General features: G+C 43.5%; 1 protein-coding gene across 1 annotated transcript in view; it reads left to right on the top strand.

Moving 5' to 3' along the window:
- The window catches only part of LOC310777627 (radixin), a 53397-nt gene extending 30362 nt beyond the window's left edge, over positions 1-23035 (top strand). The window contains exons 3-14 of the mRNA XM_083637999.1: positions 3193-3288; positions 4832-4954; positions 7284-7435; positions 7911-7994; positions 8590-8736; positions 11678-11774; positions 12466-12629; positions 15929-16059; positions 17415-17575; positions 18713-18805; positions 21543-21731; positions 22231-23035. Of these exons, the coding sequence (XP_083494125.1) occupies positions 3193-3288; positions 4832-4954; positions 7284-7435; positions 7911-7994; positions 8590-8736; positions 11678-11774; positions 12466-12629; positions 15929-16059; positions 17415-17575; positions 18713-18805; positions 21543-21731; positions 22231-22395 (1602 nt within the window). The 3' untranslated portion in view covers positions 22396-23035. The remainder of the gene's footprint in view (positions 1-3192; positions 3289-4831; positions 4955-7283; positions 7436-7910; positions 7995-8589; positions 8737-11677; positions 11775-12465; positions 12630-15928; positions 16060-17414; positions 17576-18712; positions 18806-21542; positions 21732-22230) is intronic.
- Positions 23036-24373: the final 1338 nt, after the last annotated feature.

Here is a 24373-nt window from a genome sequence, read left to right as displayed (position 1 = left end):
GTAACAAGGGCCCTGGCACTGGATCACCAAATGGATTGGAAGTTGGAAACCCTCATTAATGTTCTGCTTGCAGCTGTGTTGTTTACAGTCCGTCGTCTCATGCAGCTATTTATTATTAGCCAAAATGCTGTCTGGACCTACAATCGATCAGCTCCACCTCCATTCTCACATCTCTCTCTCTTCCTCTCCCATCTATTACTCCTTGTTCTCCTCATTGTGACGTTCCCAAATCCATCATCCACATTCTCAGCAGCTCTCAGCATCTCCGCATAGATGTCTCTGCATACCGCATTCCTGGTCCTCTGTGTGTGTGTGTGTGTGTGTGTGTGTGTGTGTGTGTGTGTGTGTGTGTGTGTGTGTGCGTGTGCGTGCGTGTGCGCGTGCGTGTGTGTGTCAGTGTGTGTGTGTATGTGTGTGTGTGTGTGTGTGTGTGTGTGTGTGCGCGTGCGCGTGCATGCGTGCGTGTTTGTGTGTGTGTGTGTCAGTGTGTGTGTGTGTGTGCGTTTATGCATGCGTGTGTGAATGTGGCATGAATGTATATGCAATTATGTGAAATGATGCAAGTAACCTACTTGTACAGCAGGTAGCGGTAAGCACCTTGAAGGTGTCAGCGACCCGCCTATAAACCGAGAGGAGAAGAAAGTGTCGCACTGTTGACACACTTTTGGTGCGAGTTGAGAGAAGAGGTGCCATTTTGACTAACGTTGCACTGTTTCAACATGGATAACCAATATCTGACCTTGTTATTTGTGATTCAAAGCATTATGGTGGCACAGCTTCGTCATCTTCTTCTTGTTCTTCTTTGTCTTGGCCGTAGGCGTAGTTGCTGCCCTCTCGATGTGGACTCCAGTACTACACACTGAGGCATGCGCATGCCCAGTGCACGTGACACGTCATGTAGCATGGGTCTCGCAGGAGCTATTATGAATGGAGCCTGCTCTAGTGTAGACTGGGGAGGCTTTAACTGCAGCATTCTTGCAAACACGGTAATGAAGATGTAGCCTGAGCTGTCACTGAGAAGACGAGAAGAAGGAGAGACAAGAAAGGCAGGCAGGTGAGGTGAGGACTGACAGCAGGAAGTGCTTTGCTTGCACTTTCTCTGTTGAGAGTTGATTCATCGTTGCAGCTCTATCGCAAATTATACAACAGGTAGTTCCGGCCGAGCAATTTGATTGGACAAGAGGGATCTTACGAGTGCCTATATTTCACGATAATGCACTGGCGCTTCACTGTGTGTAGGGTAGGCTATATCACTCCGCTTCACAGCTGCTCTAATCAACAAAACAAACACCAGCCACGTTACATTGAACGTCATTCAAAGCTTAACCGAGAGCGCAAAGATGGATTTTTTTCCTAACATAACTTTTGTCTTAAACTATGAATGCTCGTCAGAAGAGGACGAGGGGGAGCAACATTCTAATGCGGAAACCTCCAGGGGCCGGTTGCACCAACTGGTCTTAACTATGCCTGGTCGTAACTCCTACGTCGGTCTTATAAGACCATGGACTTACGCCTGTTGCACCAACACGGCTTACGTCTGGTCAGTATGCTGGTCGTAGCAATGCGCGTCCATGTGAATTGCCAGGGAATGCCCCCTGATTGGATGATGTTGCAAAAAATGTGCCTCGCGACCTGCTTGGAGCACTGTGCCACTACGCTCTCTCAGCCACTACTGTAAAACACCCTCCCTCCTCTCACCCTCCCTCGCTCCGGGGGAAAATGGCGGCTATTGAGCCAGACAGACAGTCTGAATGAAATTGAATGTAACGTTCCCAATTCTATGTATTACATTCTAAAAAACTAACGGCAACATTTTGGAAGGCTAAGCCACACAACTAGTTCGTTGTAATCTAACAGCATGCTTCAAAAGACGGAGAACTGGCTGTGTTACGACGATCAGGGTAAGGACTCAAAACGGTCTCCGCTGATAAGACACGGAGATCTCTGTTACAGGCAGGCGCTACGCCTCCTCCTGACCAGGCGGGCTGATTAGGCTACATTTTCTGCAAAGGGAAAGCTGGGGGGACTATTTTTGTTGGCGGAGGAATAAATACAGAAATCATCTATTTTCTCAGCTTTTTGTCATTTTTTTTTAATCAGCTTTGTTTAATAGAACTGTTGTATAAAAGCAATATCACACTCGAGGTCGTGCATTGTTGGCTAATATTGGCACTGCTGTGATTATCTACGGCACTCGGCCTGCGGCCTCGTGCCTGCGACCGAATCACAGCAGTGCCAATATTAGCCAACAATGCACTCCCTCTCGTGTGATATTGCTTAAACATCAAACGTATTAAGGTGCTAGATGTCACATTTTAACATCAATATTTCACTCAGTTAATTGATCCCTTGGTATACTTACCACAAACCAATCAGTCCATCACTGCTGTCGGGCGGAAACCCTGTATCTCCAAATTTGCCAATTTCTTTTTTTTCATAAATGGATTTAGTGGGTACCCAAAAATAACCTGTGAAAGTTTCAGGTACTTTGGATCAGCGAAAGATATTATATTATCGGTTATTAATGTTGCTGTTTCTATTACACTATGTTCAAATGTGAATGTTTTTTCTCCCTTGTGAATAGTTGCTTCTTCTATTCACAAGGAAGTCTCTGTCTGCCTGCGACTCTGTCTGTTTGCGATTTTGGTCACGTTTTTGGTCCCAGTGATGATTTTGGTCAGTAATGATGTCACTGATGATGTCACAATGTCTATGACATCATCAGTGATGTCACTCGAGCACTCGATGATGTCATCATTGATGGTCACTCAAGCAATTGTGATGTCACTGTCACTGATATATATTCAAGTTTATTCATTTAGGAAAAACCCCTTGAGATGAATCATCTCGTCTGATGATGTCACAATGTCTATGACATCATCATGACTAACCTATTTATTAGTGTTCTGTCAGTTCCTTCTTCGTTCTGATGAAGGTCGAATGTAAATCTACAAATAAACTGCAAGTGAAGTCTATATGCAATGTGCGGACTCTACTTTTCTCTCACTACTGATCACTCACTGACACTCAAGTTGAGCAATTGTGCACTATGCCAATAGTGCAGGCGAGGCCACGCACCAGCCGGGCTGCGTGCGGGCGAGGCCGCGTAGCGGGCAAGCCTAGGAATCGAGCGCGCGTAGTTTCCCATAAGCCCCTTGTTTGTGTAATGATGTCTCTCTCCGTGTGTGTCAGGTGGTGAAGACGGTGGGTCTGAGGGAGTTGTGGTTCTTCGGCCTGCAGTACACAGACAGTAAAAGCTACGTCACCTGGCTCAAGCTTCCCAAGAAGGTGAGAGCGACCCTCAGCACACCACACAATCCATCTGTACAGCCGTATGAGTGTGTTGTTGTGACAGAAGGTGAGAGCGACCCTCAGCACACCACACAATCCATCTGTACAGCCGTATGAGTGTGTTGTTGTGACAGAAGGTGAGAGTGACCCTCAGCACACCACACAATCCATCTGTACAGCCGTATGAGTGTGTTGTTGTGACAGAAGGTGAGAGCGACCCTCAGCACACCACACAATCCATCTGTACAGCCGTATGAGTGTGTTGTTGTGACAGAAGGTGAGAGCGACCCTCAGCACACCACACAATCCATCTGTACAGCCGTATGAGTGTGTTGTTGTGACAGTCAGCACACCACACAATCCATCTGTACAGCCGTATGAGTGTGTTGTTGTGACAGTCAGCACACCACACAATCCATCTGTACAGCCGTATGAGTGTTTGTTGTGACAGTCAGCACACCACACAATCCATCTGTACAGCCGTATGAGTGTGTTGTTGTGACAGTCAGCACACCACACAATCCATCTGTACAGCCGTATGAGTGTGTTGTTGTGACAGAAGGTGAGAGTGACCCTCAGCACACCACACAATCCATCTGTACAGCCGTATGTATGAGTGTGTTGTTGTGACAGTCAGCTGGATGCTGAACAAGCCTTTGGGATGTTGGCTGGTGAATGATTACCAAGGTCTCATAATCAGTTTTTATTTTATTTGATCTCTTTCTCTCTCTTTTCTCATATTGTTTTCAGCATTTGTTTAAAAGAAGACTTAATTTGCCAGAAAAGATAAATGCCATTCCTGCAGAAAAATTAACTGACTGTTTTATGTAACACTTCGCATAACATACTCTCTGAAGCCAAAATCTGTTTTGTCACAAAAGCCAATTACTAGTTTGATTGTTTCTGATTGATATTACCCGGAATTTTTTTTATATAAATGATTATATTAATGTGTTTTAGCAAAAAATCTTCAAATACACTAAATTAAAACTAAATTGAAGTTACATACACATAACTACACATAACTTTAACATCATGATGATATTAAAGTTATTGAAATAAGACTGTAGTGTAAGGCCCCTTTTAGATTAGCAAAAAAACGAATACTGTAACCACTAATATCTATAAACTCTGGCTTTTTCTTTAAAAGTTACCAAGCCGATTCTTTTAGCCGATAGAGCGACCCTCCAAGCGACCTACTGTAGGTGATTAACACATCATTGAGGTGCATTGGAAAAGTGCATTGGAAGTGATTTTTTTTTAGCAGGCTGATGTGTCTAGTGAGTCTGTCAAATGCTCCTTGGTGGAGGCTTTTATCCAAAGCACCTTAAAGTGCCATCAGTGAAAAGATTCATAAAAAAAGTTTACAGTCCACTTTTAAATGTAGATGCAGAGTTTGTTAATCATCAACAATGATGTGTGTCTGTGTGTGTGTGTGTGTGTGTGTGTGTGTGTGTGTGTGTGTGTGTGTGTGTGTGTGTGTGTGTGTGTGTGTGTGTGTGTGTGTGTGTGCGCGTGCGTGTGTGTGCGTCACCTCCAGGTGACCCAGCAGGACGTGAAGATGGAGAATCCTCTGCAGTTCAGGTTCAGAGCAAAGTTCTTCCCAGAGGACGTCTCTGAGGAGCTGATCCAGGAGATCACACAGAAGCTCTTCTTCCTACAGGTGCGCACACACACACCCACACAAACACACATGCACGTGCACGCACGCACGCACACACACACACACACACACACACACACACACACACACACACACACACACACACACACACACTTATTATTTATAAGAGTTAACTAACACTTGGTCTTGGTCTTAGTTGGATAGCCCCCGTACAGAGATTCTACAGAGTATTTGTATCATTTCAACAGCTTACTGTATTAGTTGACATTGAACAATTCAACTGTTTGGCTTTGTGGTTACAGGAGATGTTCAACAGATTATCTATAAAGTATAGGTGACAATTCATGAACATGAAGAATAAAGTCCAGTCTGCATGACGCATAGACGCATTGCTCCCAGTCAATCTATTGTACTACAGTTTAACATTAGGATGTATTCTATACGATCTTCATCAGAATGTATCAGATCGTATAGATCCAAAAGTTAAACTGTGAGAAATTGACTTGGAGCAAGTCTACACGGGGTGCAGACTCTACTTTCCTCTTCATGCTGATTGACTGTTTGTGTTGCACCTCTACACAGAGTGGGTGTCCATGCTTCCCTTCTTTTTTCACAATTCATGAACATACCTACATACAGTATTGTCAGAATTAGGGGTGTCACGATATTTCGTCGCACGATATATCGCGATATCGAAACGTCACTATATCGATATCGTCAGAAAAAAATTATATCGTAAAAAAAAAAAAAAAAAGTTTTTTTGCTCCTGAATAATAATAGAACAAATTTAGCAGATTCAACACGCATGAGTGAGGGGGTAGACTACTACTGGCATGGCAAAACAGCTCAAGGGGTACATAAGATTACCGGTACATAAGTTTAGGGACCATTGAGCATGAGTTATTTAAGAAATAGTTTGTATACTTTATTTTTCTTTCACCATGCAACAAACATTTAGTTTGTGACAGTGTGTTTGTGACACATTCTATTGCAAGAGAAGCATTATCTTCCATGTTGTTTTCTAGTTATTATAATAACAATTTCCAAAAACAGCATTTGTTTTGTATTTTGTGTATTTCAAATGAAAGACTATTTTTACAGTATTTTCCCAGGGCTCCCTTGAAAAGAGGTTTCGATTTCAACGGGACTCACATGGTTAAATAAATGATAAATAAATACATAACAATTATTTACTTTTGTTAAAAAAAATATTGTTAAAATATCGTATCGTATCGTTATCGTGAACCCAATATCATGTATCGTATCGTATCGTGAAATTAGTGTATCGTGACACCCCTAGTCAGAATGTATGAGTGTAGCTCCAGTCCAGATGGTGACAATCAGCTGTGTGGAACCAGAATGGTAAATGGTAAATGGCCTGCATTTATATAGCGCTTTTATCCAAAGCGCTTTACAATCAGTAGGTAGTCTACATTCACCCATTCATACACCAATGGCGGCAGGCTACCACGCAGGGTGCCTACACACCATCGGGAGCAAGGAGGGTTAAGTGTCTTGCCCAAGGACACAACGACAGCAGCTGGGAGATGTTGAGCAAACAGAATCTGTTCAGTAAGGGATCATGTACAGCGAGCTGGTCATTATTGGAAAATAACAGCCCTTCAGGCTGACAGATCAGTGACGCGCCCTCTTATGACACAGCTACCTACTAAATCTATCAATTATTTGACACAAAATGATTTTATTGATTTGAAAATGATTTCATTGCTTCTGCCCAAAAGAAAATTCACGTTTCCTTCTTGCCAGCGGGGCGGGGCATTGCAGTTAACTTGACACACCTGGAAACAATTAAGACAGATTTGCTAAACAGCATTGCTTAGACATGCTGCTACATGTAACACACCAGCCGAGCAGAAACAACAACATAACATCTTGATTCATCTGAGATATTTCTAGCAATATTATCCAAGAGAGAGAGATGTTTGGTAGGCAACCTTGTCATATTAACAGAATGTTGCTAGCTAACTTTTTTGCCACCGGGTGTCGCAAATGAGCTTGTTAAATTAACTCTGTAGGCGGACTATCCGAACAAAGTGTTACCGCTACCTGTTATTGTTTTTTGTTTTTTTTATATGCCATTTGTATGCAATTCGGACTGGAAATCTTTCACACTATAGGCTACTATTGTTCCTACTGTGTGTGTGTGTGTGTGTGTGTGTGTGTGTGTGTGTGTGTGTGTGTGTGTGTGTGTGTGTGTGTGTGTGTGTGTGTGTGTGTGTGTGTGTGTGTGTGTGTGTGTGTGTGTGTGTGTGTGTGTGTGTGCGCGTGTGTGCGTGCACGTGCGTGCACGTGCGTGAGTGTTTGTGTGCATGCGTGCGCGACTGTGCATGTGTGTGTATGCGTGCAGGTGAAGGAGGCCATCCTCAACGATGAGAACTACTGTCCTCCAGAGACGGCCGTGCTGCTGGCCTCCTACTCCGTCCAGTCAAAGTATGGCGACTACAGCAAAGACATCCACAAGTCCGGCTACCTGGCTGCTGACCGCCTACTGCCCCAGAGGTACACACCTCTGCACAGCGCTAATATTAGCTTTGTTCTCTCTTACCTCTTCAGTCTGATGTTGCTTCGCCGCTGTCGGGCGAAAACCTTGTCGCTAAGGAAGAGAAAAAATATTCACATTTTAACAAAGTGTAGTAGTAGTAATACTAACATTAATAACCAGCAATATAACATATTTTGCTGGTTCAAAGCACCTGAAACGTTCTTTTTGGATACCCACAAAATCCATTTATGGGAGGAAAAAAAGGTTGCATTTGGAGATACAGGTTTCCACCCGACAGCAACGTTATGAAAACTGTGGTTCTTTGGTTTGAGATTTAACTCAACCAATCTGATTACTGTCGATACGCCTACGAGAAAGATTTGTAGCCTACTACTAAAACTCCAATCTCCACCAGGATGATTTATTTAATGTTTACTGTATGTTTATTCATTTGTTATATTTTTATATAATGTATGTGTGTGTTTCCTATAGAGTCCTGGAGCAACACAAGCTGACTAAGGAGCAGTGGGAGGACAAAATCCAGGCCTGGCATGAGGAACACAGAAGCATGCTAAGGTGAGAGAGAGAGAGCGAGAGAGAGAGAGAGTGTATGAGATGTGTCTTTGCTGCAATACCTGACTTCATGATCTGAATGTGAGGAATATGTAGCCTCAATTCGCAAATGCAAATTAGTCTGATTTCCAGTGGGTGTTACCAACGGGCAGGCAGACAAGCATGGTGCGTGGTAACCATGTAAACATTTAGAAAGTTAGCTTAGCATACTATAGTCGGAAGTTAATAACCGAGCTTAAGTTAAAATGATGTGCCTGATGATACATCTTTGATGATACTCTTTCTCTCTCTCTCTCTCTTCTTTTTTCTCCCAATTTCTCTCCAATTGTACTTGGTCAATTCCCCCTGCTGTCCCTGTGTGTGTGTGTGTGTGTGTGTGTGTGTGTGTGTGTGTGTGTGTGTGTGTGTGTGTGTGTGTGTGTGTGTGTGTGTGTGTGTGTGTGTGTGTGTGTGTGTGTGTGTGTGTGTGTGTGTGTGTGTGTGTGTGTGTGTGTGTGTGTGTGTGTGTTTGTGTTCACATGTGTCTGTGTGTGTGTGTGTGTGTGTGTGTGTGTGTGTGTGTGTGTGTGTGTGTGTGTGTGTGTGTGTGTGTGTGCAGGGAGGACTCTATGATGGAGTACCTGAAGATCGCTCAGGATCTGGAGATGTACGGCGTCAACTACTTTGAGATCAAAAACAAGAAGGGAACAGAACTGTGGCTGGGGGTCGACGCCCTGGGCCTCAACATCTACGAGCACGGGGACAAGTAACCACACACACACATGCACACACACACACACACACACACACACACACACACACACACACACACAGACACATGTGAACACAAACACATACACACACACAAATACGTACGCACACACACACACACAGACAGATGTGAACACACACACACACACACACACACACCTACCCCGCATCATTCCATCACAGTCACTAGTTCCTTATCAAAACTGTAAGTACGGGTAGTAATACTAAAAAACTCTCGTAACGGACAAGCCCATCTTTTATTGTCACACGAACACCACAATACATGCATGCGGCCACAACACACTCATGCTGACGGTGGCCGGTGAAAAGTGTCCTCTGCATTTAACCCATCCAGACATGTCCTTTCCTCCGGGGGGCAGGCCAGGAGCAGTGGTCGCTTTCTCGTACAGCGGCCGGGGACCAACTTCGGATGTTGTCGTCACTGGTCGGATGACGATGACGATCTGATCTTCTGCATGTTTTTAGTGGGGGGGGTTATATACGGAGGAACCCCCTGGGGGAGCACGGGGAGAACATGCAAACTCCACACAGAGAGAAAGGCCCTTACGACGAGATACCCCACCTGGGCAGTAGGCACTGAAGATATGGGGGGGAACACAACCACAGCGCCCACAGTGTCCCAGGCGAGAATCGAACTCAGGACCCTCTGACTGTGAGGCGACAGCGCTACCGACTGCGCCACAGGATTCGCGCGCCACAACTACAAGCTTTGTTAGTCCTTGCCTGATTGGCCAACCCTTTGAGGAGAAAAATGGACAAGGACAGATGGACGGACAGAATTTTCCTCCTCCTGTAGCAGGATAAGATATAAAATTCACATTACTTTGCCATATTTGAGGTATAAAGGGAAGTGAAAATTTGCAGAGTTCAGCAAAAATTGATTTCAGGTTTGGACTTTTTTTTTCTGTCACATTTTGTGAAGATGCAGAACAGCTCAGTTCTATTTAGGACTATAGGTGATACAAACCCTTCATAGTTGCTCGTACTTTGAGACCTTGCTGTTGTGGCCTCCTTCCTCAGCGTTTCACTGAAGAGTTCACTACCCCTCCAGAGGGTTCAGCAATGAGTCCTGAAGAGTTCACTACCCCTCCAGAGGGTTCAGCAATGATACCTGGCATCCCAGACTCACCCCCTTCACATAGGGCTGCACAATTAATTGAACTAGAAATAGAGCACTCCTTTCTAGCCTACCGTGCGTCATTGTCTTCCTCCTTCCCCTCCTCCTCCTCTTCCTCATCGCTCATTTCTGCCGTCCGTCGTCATACGCTACGTCGCCCATAGCACTCTATTCTAGCCTACGTGCCTCTTCGTCGTCCTCCTTGCAGTGCTAATCTCTGTGTGTCTGTTCCCTCTTTGTTGAACTTGTTGTTCAGGGCACTGTTCTGTGTGTGTGTGTGTGTGTGTGTGTGTGTGTGTGTGTGTGTGTGTGTGTGTGTGTGTGTGTGTGTGTGTGTGTGTGTGTGTGTGTGTGTGTGTGTGTGTGTGTGTGTGTGTGTGTGTGTGTGTGTGTGTGTGTGTGTGTGTGTGTGTGTGTGTGTGTGTGTGTGTGTGTGTGTGTGTGTGTGTGTGTGTGTGTGTGTGTGTGTGTGTGTGTGTGTGTGTGTGTGTGTGTGTGTGTGTGTGTGTGTGTGTGTGTGTGTGTGTGTGTGTGTGTGTGTGTGTGTGTGTGTGTGTGTGTGTTCCCACTTTGTTAAAGTTGTTGTCTGCTGCAGAACGGAAGTAGCGCTACCAGTCACCACCATTACAGTTGTGGGCGCTTCCAGTCCAACGTTGTCGAGTTTGCGAGTCACAATATTGTCCTCGTTGGTTTCCATGCGGGCCCACAAACGCAGCTCGGCTGCATCGCTTGCCCAACTGTTGTGCAATTGGGTGCTGAAACCCCTCTCCAATTATAGGCTGGTGAGATATTAATCGTGATCAAGATTTTGGCTTCCCACAATCATGAAAATCGAGGAAAAAACATCACAGTGTTGTTTTAGAAAACACTAATTTGGTTCTGCTGTGTACATTTAAAAATAAAATGGTCTGTGGTATGAGAATGAATGCTTGAAGGTTCCACTGCAGCAGATACTGTATAGCTGGAGAAAGTAGAGGTAGAGCGGATGAAGTGTCACTGCTCCCTGGATATCTTTCTACAACATTGGTTTGACAACAGCGCCCTCTTTTGGTGTTTCATGATAAAGCAAGGAGCAGATGAACAATCCGTACTCTCCGGAGAAAATGTTTCTCAACGTATTCTGCAGGATGACGACCCCCCAAAGCAAAATTATGCCTGAGGCATGAGCATACTAAATGGTCAAAGTTGACACCAAATTACCACTTTTATTTATTTATTTATATATTTATTTATTGTTTTGTTTTGTTTTGTTTTGTTGTTAGAGGCCTAGAGTTTCATACTATAAAACATTTCAAGAAAAGGGCGAGTATCATAAAAATAAAACAGTATGATAAATTTATATCAGAGGTGCATTCATTCATATACATCCAAATTGATCATCCCATTTTGCAATCACAAAATTAATCTTGCAACCTGTTGTGAACCTGTTCTGAATGCCAAAAAGTAATTAAAACTGTTGAAAATGAAAAATGTGAAATACCAACCAAAGCTCTCTTCTTGGTCATTTAGTTCACATGTGACTCATCAGTAGTCAATAAAAATTAAATTTCAACTATGGAATGCCACTTCTGAGTGTTTACAATATTTTATTGGGACATGCACCATTTGAATGTGTGCCTGCCACTGTATCCACACACACACACACGCACACGCACATGCACACGCACACACACGCACGCACGCACACACATACACAGATATCAGGTTTTTACACACATTTACGAGTGAATTCATGCATGTGTTGTAGTTGTATTTTTGTGCTTTGAACTTGAAGCGCTGATTGGAAATGTCTCCTCAGGTTGTCGCCGAAGATCGGCTTCCCTTGGAGCGAGATCCGAAACATTTCCTTCACCGATAAGAAGTTTGTCATCAAGCCCCTCGACAAGAAAGCCCCGGTAAGACTGAGACACATGGCGAGCCGTGGGGGGCATCACTCCACTGTGCTTTACTAGGCTTAGTTGGGCCAATTTTTGATAATTGAATTTTGCGATATTTCCCGAATAAGGCCAAATTTCCTGAATATATGTTGATTTCAAAAATTAACTCCCTCACTGAAGTTCTAGGCCTATTTTTAGCCTTACCTTTTCACATTTTTGTGTTGTTTTGTCTTTTTAAAATATAGCTTAACATAATAAATGTATTAATCTCTCATTTGGGTTATTCATCATGAGAGATTATAGATTTTGCAATCGAGCTGTCAAAATGACCGCTTACGGCCATTCTAGTAGTTAAGGAATTCTGGCCCTTCTTAAACTTGTTAAAATACACATATGGCACTTCTTTAAACTTGTTAAAATGCACATTTTTTGTGTTATTTCCTATTTTTAACAGATATCTTCACACAATAAATGCATTAATCTTTCAATTGGGTATTTATCATGAGAGAATATAGAGTTTTTAATGTAGAGGTCAAAATGTCCACTTGCGGCAATTCTAGTAATTTTGGAATTCTGGCCCTTGTAGTGTTAAACACGTTCAAGATGAAATCCTGTAGTTGGGAAACACTGGAGCATCCACTTGAAAAGATCCTGACTTGCAGATGTTTCATGTGACTCTTGTCTTGTCCGTCCTCTGTCTCTCCTCCAGAACTTTGTGTTCTACGCTCCTCGGTTGCGGATCAACAAGCGTATCCTGTCTCTGTGTATGGGAAACCACGAGCTGTACATGAGGAGGAGGAAGCCCGACACCATCGAGGTGCAGCAGATGAAGGCTCAGGCCAGAGAGGAGAAGCACCACAAACAGATGGAGAGGTACAGGAGTGAAGGAGAGGCCCAGCAGATTTTCACACACTAGTGCATCATCTGATCGGACCTTCATACATATTTAGCTGGAGGACTCGCATTCAATCATCCTAAAACTGTCTGCACTCAGTGTCTGTAAGGTGGTTTGAATGAAATCCTCCACCAAATTACAGCTGTAATCAAAGTGAGTGAGTGTTGACATGATGAAGTGAGTGATATGTGGTGAAGCTTTCTGACCAAGAGGGGGCAGAATTGCATTGAAAACAGCTGTTCTTCAATTCAACTGAATAGAGTACCACAGGAATGAGTCTGGAAGACCTGGATGTTAGGACTTCCTACGTGTAAATGTCAATGGGATTTTTGTATGTGGATTTTGGTTAAATGCTTGAAATAAGGTCTGTGGTTAACAAAAGTGTATGACACAGTGGTTGGTGAAAATTACATGGCCTCAATGTCTTATGTCTGCATTTTCCCTCGTTTGATCATTGGTTTTAATGATAAATGTGATCATAAAAAGTGAAAATTTTCAACTTCCAGACATTTTTCGATAAAAGCATGAATTATCTGATGTGAGGCATTCAAGTGAGGCTTGAAGCCTTGAAGCCTTGAGGCAAGTCAAGGCTTCAAATTTGTAGTTTTTACTGCGTTTTAGTAACTTTCTAGTCTCTTAAAACTGATGCGTTGGCTCCTGCAATTTGCAAATGCTCCCACCTACCCATCTGTACTTCATACAGGGGAAAGTAGGTAAAAACGAAAAGGGAAACTCTGGTAAAAAATTATGAGCTCTGATTGGACTAATGAGCCTTTAGGCAGGACATCCGCTCATTACTCCAATCAGAGTCCAATATTTCCCATAGATATAAGGTGGGTACATCCGCTGAAGGCGAGCACATCCGCTAATTTCTCCAATCACCTGCCTCGGTTTTGTTTACATCAAACATCAAACTTCATCCGGTCTGAAATTTTAACAGGATAAAGTACAGACTGTCTCTGGAGTATTCTATGAGATAGACTGGCTTGAGAGACTAGTAATTTCCAGTATTTCCCCATGTTTGGCATAGGGATCAATTTCATGCAGTTTACATGATGAAATGGTGGAAAATTTAAAAACATTGTAAAAACTACAAATTTGAAGACTTAACTCCAATGGCTGAAGGTCTTCATCACTTTGCATTTGATCTTGTGGAAAATACACACTATAGCCTACTAAACTACTACAAAAACAGTTGCAAAAAATATGTTAACAAACTGGCATTTAAAGGGTTAACATTCTGAAAATGAATAAACATTTGGTTGTATGATGAGGGCTGGAGTTACTTAAAAGATTTAGCAAAAACACCCACTTGTTTAGCTGCGGACAGGAAGGCCAGCAGCTCTATATATCACTCGGTTGGTCGGTCGGTCGGTCCACAAAAGGTTCACCACGCTTTAGCGGGCACAGATTTCACCCCTACAGTAGGAGGCTGAAATTTGGCATGGAGGTCAAGTGTGTGTGTGAAGGTGTGTGTTTGTGTTCATGCCAATTGACGGGGGCGGTGGAGGGGATGACATCACAATGGAGTGGATGATGTCACGCATATCTGTTTACAGCTATTGCGAATTTGCGTTTTCTTTTTTTTTACAGTGACCCCAGCAAAAACCCTTAAACAACTCTTCATTTTTTACTTCTTACTTTCTAATTCTATGTAAAGTTCAGGGAGACAGGAACTGTCTGTAAAACAGCACAAAAGGCATAAGAAATCCCTTAATTAACTAGTCTCTCCATGAATGAAGCCATAAGGAGGTTACAGGGATCAAATTAAAGGGTTTGCTTTCTTCGTATTCCGTTTGTACCCTAGGCTCAGACAGCATTCTAATTTATCTTTGTAGTCTCAGTGTCCTAATGGTCGGTTCTTCTTCTCCTGCGAGTTAATGTGGGCTGAAGCCATGGCTGCAGGCAACAGCTGCTGTTACATAATGAAACACAACACCACTAATGTAATGAAACCGGCTCCCTTTCCTGTCGATAACAGGAAGTTAGGTGATAAGAAATTAATTTAGATGAGAGCATCTTGTGCTCAGCGGGGCGGGAACAGGCACAGACTGATCCTACTGTAAGACCTCTTCTGAAAGAAAACAGCTCTTGTGCTTTGTAAATGTGTGAATAATGAAAATGGTGTTAACTTAAATAGTTATTATAGATGATTTAACTGTCCTGTAATATGGGCGTTCGCTATGCCTATACTTATCAGCATGGTGTGTGTGAGGTTGTGGTGTGTGGAGTGTGTGTTGAACTTTTATTGTGAAGGGCTGGGTGAAGTTTGTGCGTGCGTGTGCCCAATTAGAATTGTGCTTGGTCCATCCATGGTCCATGTTGTTCCTGCAGGTTCAGCTTGATTGGCTGGGATGTGAGCAAGAGTCAGGGAAGGATTTATAACATCACTGATGATGTCACATCAACACTGATTTATGACACCATTGATGATGTCACTATTGAGATGACTGTCAGCAATCATTGCTTGAGTGACATCACTGATAACATCACTTACTGATGACATCATCACTGATGAAATCATCACTGATGACACCACTCACTGATGAAATCATCACTGATGACACCACTCACTGATGACATCATCACTGATGACATTACTCACTCAAATCACATTGTGCATAGAATTGTGATGTCATCAGTGAGTGATGTGTCAGTGATAATGTCACCAGTGATGTCACTTGAGCAATTACAATCTTACTACTATAATAGAGCTCAACAGGCACGTGACTTTTTCGTGATGTGATTGCCCCGGAAGTAAGTTCTCCATTAATTTTCTCCATCGACATTTCGAAGAATCCTTATAGAACGAGTTTTAAGGCTGGTACCAAGCCAACCCGTGACCTGCTGAATCGTGAGTGACCATAAAACATAAAAAAATTGGTTTGGCACAAAAACAAAAAATAACAACGGGGGGACAAATAAAAAAAAGTATTCAACACCCCCCCTCCTCCGTAAACGGTACAAAAGATACATTAAAGCTGAATTAAGGTGATAGAGTCCTAGAAATTGTTGGCTCGTTTAAAGTTTGAATGGAGTGTCTATGGAGTGTGAAGGAGTAGTTCTATTTCAAAGAGGGCATGGTTTCACCCTGAACTGCATGCTGTTTAAAACAAACGGCAGTTGCAGCCGGAAGCCTGTTGAAGCTGTTTGTCTACAACAACAACCTGATCGCTCATAAATTGATCAATAAAGTGTGTGTGTGTGTGTGTGTGTGTGTGTGTGTGTGCGTGTGTGTGTGTGTGTGTGTGTGTGTGTGTGTTTTCTTTTTTTGCAGAGCGCTCCTAGAGAATGAGAAGAAGAAGCGTGAGCATGCAGAGAGGGAGAGGGAGCGGATAGAGAGAGAGAAAGACGAGCTGATGGAGAGGCTGAGGCACATCGAGGAGCAGACGCGCAAGGCCCAGAAAGGTGCAACACAAACACACGCACGCACATACACACAACACACACACACACACACACATGAGTGAACTACTTGTTCACTCATCCATATTAATCCCATATTCACTCATTCACTCACTCTCTTACCTGCCCAACTCTGCCTGCATTCATGTGCTAGTGGATATATATTATGACGTGGCATGAGTTGACATGTTTGGTCACAACCAAAAAACGGCACCCATGGTGCATGCTAACGGAGATGAGGAGACATCTATCCATGCTGGACCCAGTGCTCATCAGGAGCAAGGAAGCAAGTGTGAAGAAACTCACCGGTGTTCTTCAGATCCGTGTGAAATCTGGCCCCATCCATAACAGATCCTGTGAGTTCTGAAGGAGCTCAGCCAGTTCTATGGCCACAGCCTCAAGCCTGACTCTTTCGGGAACATCAACCCAGACCACAGATTAGATTAATTCTACCACGAGAGGTTGGCCACTAAGGCAGAATGGTGTCATGTCATGTGGGAGATAATGAAACAACTCGTGGTCCTTTCGCATGTAGAAAGAAGCTTCTCAGTCAACAGAGAAGTGATGTGGAGCTTATGCAGGACCACTCGGTGACACAGCCACTCATCATTGACCATGTGAAGAGGGCACATCTGCACCATTTAACTGCAGCTGTGCCACCATCTAGCTCGTCTAGCACTGCCTGACGTTTGCACTTTGAGCTGCAACTGTTATCCGTTTACATGTTTACATCCTCTTGTTACCCGAAGTGTTGCACTTTCTGCTTAATTAGCTTATTTTAATGTTATGTCTTGCTTTATTTTTTTATGGCATCAAATATTTGGGTCGCAACCTAATTTCGTTATACTTGACTGGTATAATGACAATAAAGATATTCAGTTACATTTTGCACATTCTCTATTTTTTATATTTTACTTTTTATACAAATGTAGTAGCATTATTATTTTATTTTGTAAATACCAAGATTCTCTGGGTTTTTCAGTATTTGACACCATTTTGAAACCATTAAAGATTAAAAAAAAAAGGAAAGTCCTTTCTTGTGTTCATTCATCATTCAAAACAAAACAGCGGTGGATATGTTATGAATCGCCAGGCAAATTCAAAATGTGCTAAAGACTGAGATTCATGGGCTGGAGACCAGGCAGCAAAACCACAACAAAATGGCATTTTAATGGTTAAAAGAAGGTGCAGAGGTGACTAAACATATTTCCTCTTGCATGTCGTGTGTGTGTGTGTGTGTGTGTGTGTGTGTGTGTGTGTGTGTGTGTGTGTGTGTGTGTGTGTGTGTGTGTGTGTGTGTGTGTGTGTGTGTGTGTGTGTGTGTGTGTGTGTGTGTGTGTATACGTGCGTGCGTGCAGAGCTGGAGCATCAGACGCGGAAGGCTCTGGAGCTGGACGCAGAGAGGAAGCGGGCGCAGGAGGAGGCCGAGCGGCTGGAGAGGGAGCGGCAGGCGGCCGAAGACGCCAAGGCAGCGCTGGCTCAGCAGGCTGCCGACCAGATGAAGAACCAGGAACAACTGGTAGCTGCACACACACACACACACACACACACACACACACACACACACACACACACACACACACAAGCCCTGTTCCAAACCACTCTCTATTACAGAAATAGTGGACTATATAATGTTGGCCTTTTTTTTCTACTACTGTCCAAATTCTCAACTGTTAATTTGATTCACTATATAGTCCACTATAAAATACCCACCCTACCCTTATTTATCTCTTAGCTTCTTGTGTATTTGTGTGGTGGCCTGCAAAAACCCTTCACATGGTGGGAATTTAACATTTTCATTTTTTGATATTTTCATAAATTAGAGACTCCCATAACTTTTTGAATGACCGAGATAGCTCTCTCAGATCAAACATTATGAGTATTTTAATCTGTTATGCTATCTAAAAGTAAAACTTGAGGAAAAATGGCTTTAAATATTCCACAACGTGATATTTTCTACAGTGGCATTCCACCAAAACCATAAAAATAAATGATTTCCCTTTTGTTTTATGAAAATAAATATTCACCATGATGTATTATGAAGATGAAAGTAACCGAATCACTCAAAATCCAAAAATACCTGCAAAACTCATTTTCAACCTTCTTGGGCTCTTTACCAACAATGTGTAGCAGCGACATGTGAAGGGTTCTCCCAGACCACCGCACATTTTACTTATTGTGTTTTTCTGCTTTTAACCTACTTGTACTTTGTAAACTCTGCTTTTAAATATGTGCTATGTAGGAGAAGTGTATTTTATATTATTATAAAATTGAAGCTCCTCAAAATTGGTTGACACAGAAGTAGAACTAGTAGTCTGTTTGATGTTGGTCAAATGCGGTCAAACAGCAGTTTGACCTCAATTTAAACCTTGAAAGCAGTAATGAGCACAACTTACTTGTATTGTTTACTGTGCTTTTCCCATACGATTTAATTCCTTCATATGATGATGATGATGTATTATTGTTGTTGTTGTTGTTGTTGTTGTTGTTGTTGTTGTTATTATCATCATTATTATTGGCTCTTGCTGTGTGTGTGTGTGTGTGTGTGTGTGTGTGTGTGTGTGTGTGTGTGTGTGTGTGTGTGTGTGTGTGTGTGTGTGTGTGTGTGTGTGTGTGTGTGTGTGTGCGTGTGTGTGTGTGTGTGTTCTATCTGCAGGCCGCTGAGCTAGCGGAGTTCACTGCCAAAATCGCTCTGCTTGAGGAAGCCAAGAGGAAAAAGGAAGACGAGGCCACAGAATGGCAACACAAAGTAACTGTTACCTGTGTGTGTGTGTGTGTGTGTGTGTGTGTGTGTGTGTGTGTGTGTGCGTGCGTGCGTGCGTGCGTGCGTGCGTGCGTGCGCATGCATGTGTGCATATAAAAGTGTGCATGCGATTTTGTGTGTGTGTGTGTGTTCAGATGAGATCATCTCCCAAATAAGCAAAAGTTTAAAGTGCATGTTTGAATGAGGTGAGGTGTGAATGGGCTTGTGGCTTCATGCTGCTTCTAATTACAGAAACTCTTGTGTTGGCTGCAAAGGTACTCTGCAGTTAGGTGTGAAAAGTGACACTTTTATGTAGTGTGGAGTGTTTTACAGCTTCAATACCTAGGGCCACAGTTTCAGTCACATTGACCTGAGATACTCCTGTGACCCCAGAAGAAGAGATGGCAGGAGGAGAAATAAAAGAACATGTTTGTTTTTACCCGAAAACGTTCTTCTTGTCAGGATGGAAAAGACATTTACAGAAGAAAAGTAAAGTTTATTTGTATAGCCCTAAATCACAAGCATGACTCAGAGGGCTTTTCAGAGAATGTGCCTAGTAGTGATGCGCGGGTCAGGGTTTTTTAAGGCCCGCCCCAACCCAACCCGTCATTGGAGCCAGCCCGCCGCGCCCAGCCCGTTAAGATATCTGAAAATTCCGAACCCAGCCCAACCCAGCAGCCCGCAACGGCCAATTTAATGTAATATGTCTCCGGACTCAGGAGGAGCACAGCAGAGCTTCCAAGGTGTGCAAAGTAGCTAATAACTCTGTCTCTCTCCCCCCCTCTCTCTCACACACACACACACACACACTCACATGCTGCCGTGCGCGACAACAGTTGTACTACTCTGGATGAGTTGCGCGGCTGCTTTCATGTCGGTCTTTCTTCAATTAATTAAGCGTAGTAGTGTGCAGCAGGTGCGTAGACGGCTTGCAGATACGGCTTTTTTTAATTACCTCATGCGCTCGCAGCCGGTCACGTAGCCTAGTTGCAGTAAAGTTGACAAATAGATAACAGTCGAGTCCACAACAGAAAATCTGCGGTGGCATTAGATGGACACTTCAAATAATAATTACAGCGAATAATCCTTCCAAAATGTTTGTTTTGAGAGCACATAGGCTACCTCATTGAAGTGTTTCTTTACTCCATGTAGGCTATAGTATAGAGAGTGCAGCAAGAGTCTGTCTGATTGTGTGTAGACCTACGTGTGAGAGAGAGAGTTCACGGTTAATTACTCTGCGTGTTTCATTGCTCTAAATTATTTAATAATGTTGCTTTGTCACGTTCTGAGCCTGCCCCGCCCGCATCCGCGATATTTTCATAATTTGCCAACCCATCCCGCCTGCGGGGCGGGCCAGCCCGCGGGACCCGGCAGGTTCTGGGTGACCCGCGCATCACTAGTGCCTAGCTAAATCTAGCTGAGCATCAATAAACAGAATGGAACAAATCTGATCTTAAGTATATAAAAATAAGCATAGAAGAGGGAGGAGGAGAAGATGGGATGGAGAAGAGGGGAGAGAGAGAAGGTGAAGAGAGTGAGAGACTGGAGAGAGAGAAGGTGAAGAGAGTGAGAGATTAGAGAGAGAGAAGAGCGAGAACACAAGAAAAGACAGTTACTCATTTCACTCAGCCACTGCAGCAGTAGTGGTACTACAGCACCTTGGAACCCAGCAGCAAAGCAGCCAAACGAAACAGACATTCTCTAACCTCCACAAGAACTACCTACAGGTAGTAATCAAGGAATCTAGCTAATCTACAGCCTAGATTCCGCGGGGCGAGGCATGGCCACTCCGTGCAGGAGCGGCCGCACGCAGCGACCTGACCGCCAGGTCTTGGCATGCCAAGGTCACCTCTAGATGCACGTAAGGAAAGACTGGCCTGGGGACTGGACCCCTGGGGACTTACCCCAAACCCAAAGACCTGGCTTTGTAGGGGAAAACAGGAGAGGGCAGAAACCTTGTGAGGGCAGATGCATTCAATAAATCAATAAACAATAATAAAGTTAAAAAAGTCTTTAAATGTTCCTACGTTCAGGGGAATGAGATAAAATAGCCAAAAAAAATCATTTGAGTCTGTGAAGTTAGAAAAAACAAGTTAAACTGCGGCCAAGACTTGCTATAACAATTGGAACCCTTGTTTTCTTGTATTCATTCATGCACACAATATACGTTACATTCCCTTGGTTTGGTTTGATTCATGCACACAGAATACATTTCATTCCCTCAATTTCTCAATTTGTCGTCATTTTGCTTTTGTTTTCCCCACAAATTTACACTGCGTTTCCCATAGTTAAAATGGCAGATTGCTTATTCCAAAAAGCTGAGTCGTCGATTTCAACCACCTCCGAAAACAACTCGTACAACTCAAACACTCGTGAGCATGTCTTACATGGTGAGCGCACGAGTTGCCAAAACATTCCCTGCATTGCACAAATCCAGGGAATGAAATGTGTTATCGAATAAACCAAAATGAGATGTCATTTTAACCAGATTCAGGGAACAAAATATATCTAAATGAGTGTATGAATTATTATTGTATGTACAGATATCATGGTATAACACAATGGCTAGGCTCCATAAAAAGCCATACGTGTGTGTGTGTGTGTGTGTGTCTGTGTGTGTGTGTGTGTGTGTGTGTGTGTGTGTGTGTGTGTGTGTGTGTGTGCGTGTGTGCGTGCGTGCGTGCGCGCGCGCGTGCATGTGTGCGCGCGTAATAATTCATCCCGGCATGTCTCCGTTCTCCAGGCGCTGTCGGCCCAGGAGGACCTGGAGAAGACCAAGGAGGAGCTGAAGACGGCCATCTTGTCTCCAGCAGCGCAGGAGGGGAGAGAGGGGAGCGCGGAGCTGCTCAGCGACGGCATCAGCAGCCAGCGCAGTGAGGAGCAGCGTGTCACCGAGGCCCAGAAGAACAAACGTGTCAAGAGACAGCTGCAGGTAAAGACATCTTTCTACTGCTTTCTACATTGATTCTGCTCAGTCACTTGTAGGAAGAGATGTCGAAATAAGTAGATTCAAAGTTACTATACTGAAAACACGCATAACACGCTGGTGAATGATATGAGTGAAGTTTGCTTTCAAATAGCTGCTTTGCTGTTTTCTGTCCACATCTGATCACGTAACTCACTCCATCTGTCCGTCAAACATGCTATCTGCTACTGTATCTCCAATTTTGCTGAAACTTGGCTGGATAACACATTTTGTCACTTTCCCCTAATTATACTGTTTGCCACAAAATGTCAAACTCTGAAAGACCATAACTGCCACACCACGATCCACCACCAGGGGCTGCTTGCATCATTAATGAAGGACGGCATGTTTCACATGTTGCTTCTGTCACTCACCCCTCCTCTCTCTCTCTCTCTCTCTCTCTCTCTCTCTCTCTCTCTCTCTCTCTCTCTCTCTCTCTCTCTCTGTGTCTCTCTCTCTCTCTTAGGCTCTTGGTGCGGAGCTGGCCGAGGCGCGTGACGACACCAAGAAGACCCAGAATGACATGCTGCACGCCGAGAACATCAAGGCCGGCAGAGACAAGTACAAAACCCTGCGGCAGATCCGCCAGGGCAACACCAAGCAACGCATCGATGAGTTCGAGTCCATGTGAGGACGGGGGGAGAGAGAGAGAGAGAAGGAGCTAGAGACACAATGACAGAGAGAGAGACAGGAAGTCTCATTGCCATGTCACCGCCTCGCTTTCCCTGTACAGCCCACATTCTGCCTCGGCCGCCCCACCCAGCTGCACCCCCGGGAGAAAGTACAGGCCAGCGTAACCCCCCCCCCCCCCCCCCCCCCCGAGCCTCGCCAAAGCTTTGCCCAGCAGCGGTTGGCCAATCACACCGCTCCTCGCTTCTTAGAGCTCCACCCACTTCCGATGCGCACAACCTGTAATGGGTCTGGGAATAGCAAGCAACATATCCCGTCAAACACAAGCTCCTCCCTCACACTAAAAGGACCGTTTGAAATGCTTGCATGTATAATAAAAACAAAACCACAACACAACACACAAAACAGGAAGACTGGAAGGACAAATTGGTTGATATCTCGCTTTTATTGAAAAACAGAAAATGGCCATTTGTAGCTTTTTGATGTTGCCGGCAAGCTTGTCCATAAAGCTTTAATATCTGTACCTTACTTTTACTTTTTTGTCATCAGTTGAAGAATTTAAATAATTTCTTTTAAAAACTGCCTTGTCTCATTTCACTCCCATCTAATGTTACCTTTTTGTCATTTTTGTGTTGGGAAGGTTAGCGTGTTCAGTTCTGTGGTCAGTCTCGTCGATCTGTTGATGTTTTATCCACTAACTTCTCATCCTGGACGGCTTTCAGTTTGCAAATACTCACCTTGACCGTTTCAAGCAAACAGTTGAATTTGGAAATGATACATACTTATTGTGCTGGCATTCTCCATCCATCAATACATTTGTTGAAATATATATTTTGGCTCAGAATAAAGATGAAATTTATATTTCCAACTATGCAGCTATGGTCTTGAAGGTTTGGAACATGGGACTCAGCAGCAGCGCGTGGCAGCTTCACAAGTGATGTGGTAGAAATACACATCTGACTTATGAGACTGAATGACAGCTCTTCAGACAACAATTTATCTTTCTTCTCAGTGATGAATCACTGTTGTGTTATGGCCTGACTAGGTCAATGCTAACGCAGCAATATCGCAGCATAATAGCAGTATTTTGCCAATAACATCAGAAGACATTCATAAATCATGAATGTGATCGTTGTTCATATTTGTGGAGGCCAGATGCTGATTTAGGTAATACAGTCAGATAAATATGCTTCATCTTTAACCCATTAAGACCGAAGGCGCCCTCTAAAAAAGCCTTTTAAAACATAAGGCATTGGGATTTCTGTCTGTAAAACTTGTCAATGTTGACTAAAGCCTCTGTACCAGATAGAAACATCAAATAAAAACCATTTGAGAGCTTAAACTTTTGGCTTTCATTGGAAATTATTGTATTTGCCCTAATTAACATAAAAAAAGCAAGATTTATTTTTTAAAGATCTAATATGTAACGCAGACATCGCTCCAGGTGTCTCATTTCTCAAACTGTGCGTATCATCCCTAAGGATTAACTAAAAGAACTAACCTATCCAGTGACTGCGTGCACACCTACATATAATTTCCCTGTTCGACTGATAATCAGGCTCATTTATATGTGTCGTGGTAATTAGCATTGACCATTTATGGTTGGATTGGGGCGGATCCACGTGCGGAATGTGATTGATACTGGGGTAATTACCTGCAGCAGGTATGGGCACTTGCCTCCCAAAATGTGCTTAAAGCAAGCATCAGAATTGTCGTGTTTACTTTATAATCGTTGTGTAATTCATTTATTTTTACATCACTGCTTTTGCATGGAATACCTTTGCGAGATGACACTACATTGTGTAACACAGATTGGATTGAGTTGACAGTCACTGACACATTAGGGATTGTATGCACATATTCAGATAAATGAGGCCCCAGGTCTTAAAGGATAATATAGCAAATGCTGCATCAGGTCTTAATGGGTTAAAAGGAAACACCATGATCAAACCCATTCACTGATCAGTGGCATCAATAAA

The sequence above is a fragment of the Poromitra crassiceps genome (assembly GCF_964638095.1).
Source record: "Poromitra crassiceps genome assembly, chromosome: 6".
In the NCBI taxonomy this organism is placed as follows: domain Eukaryota; kingdom Metazoa; phylum Chordata; class Actinopteri; order Beryciformes; family Melamphaidae; genus Poromitra; species Poromitra crassiceps.
This window is presented reverse-complemented; position numbering and strand designations above follow the sequence as displayed.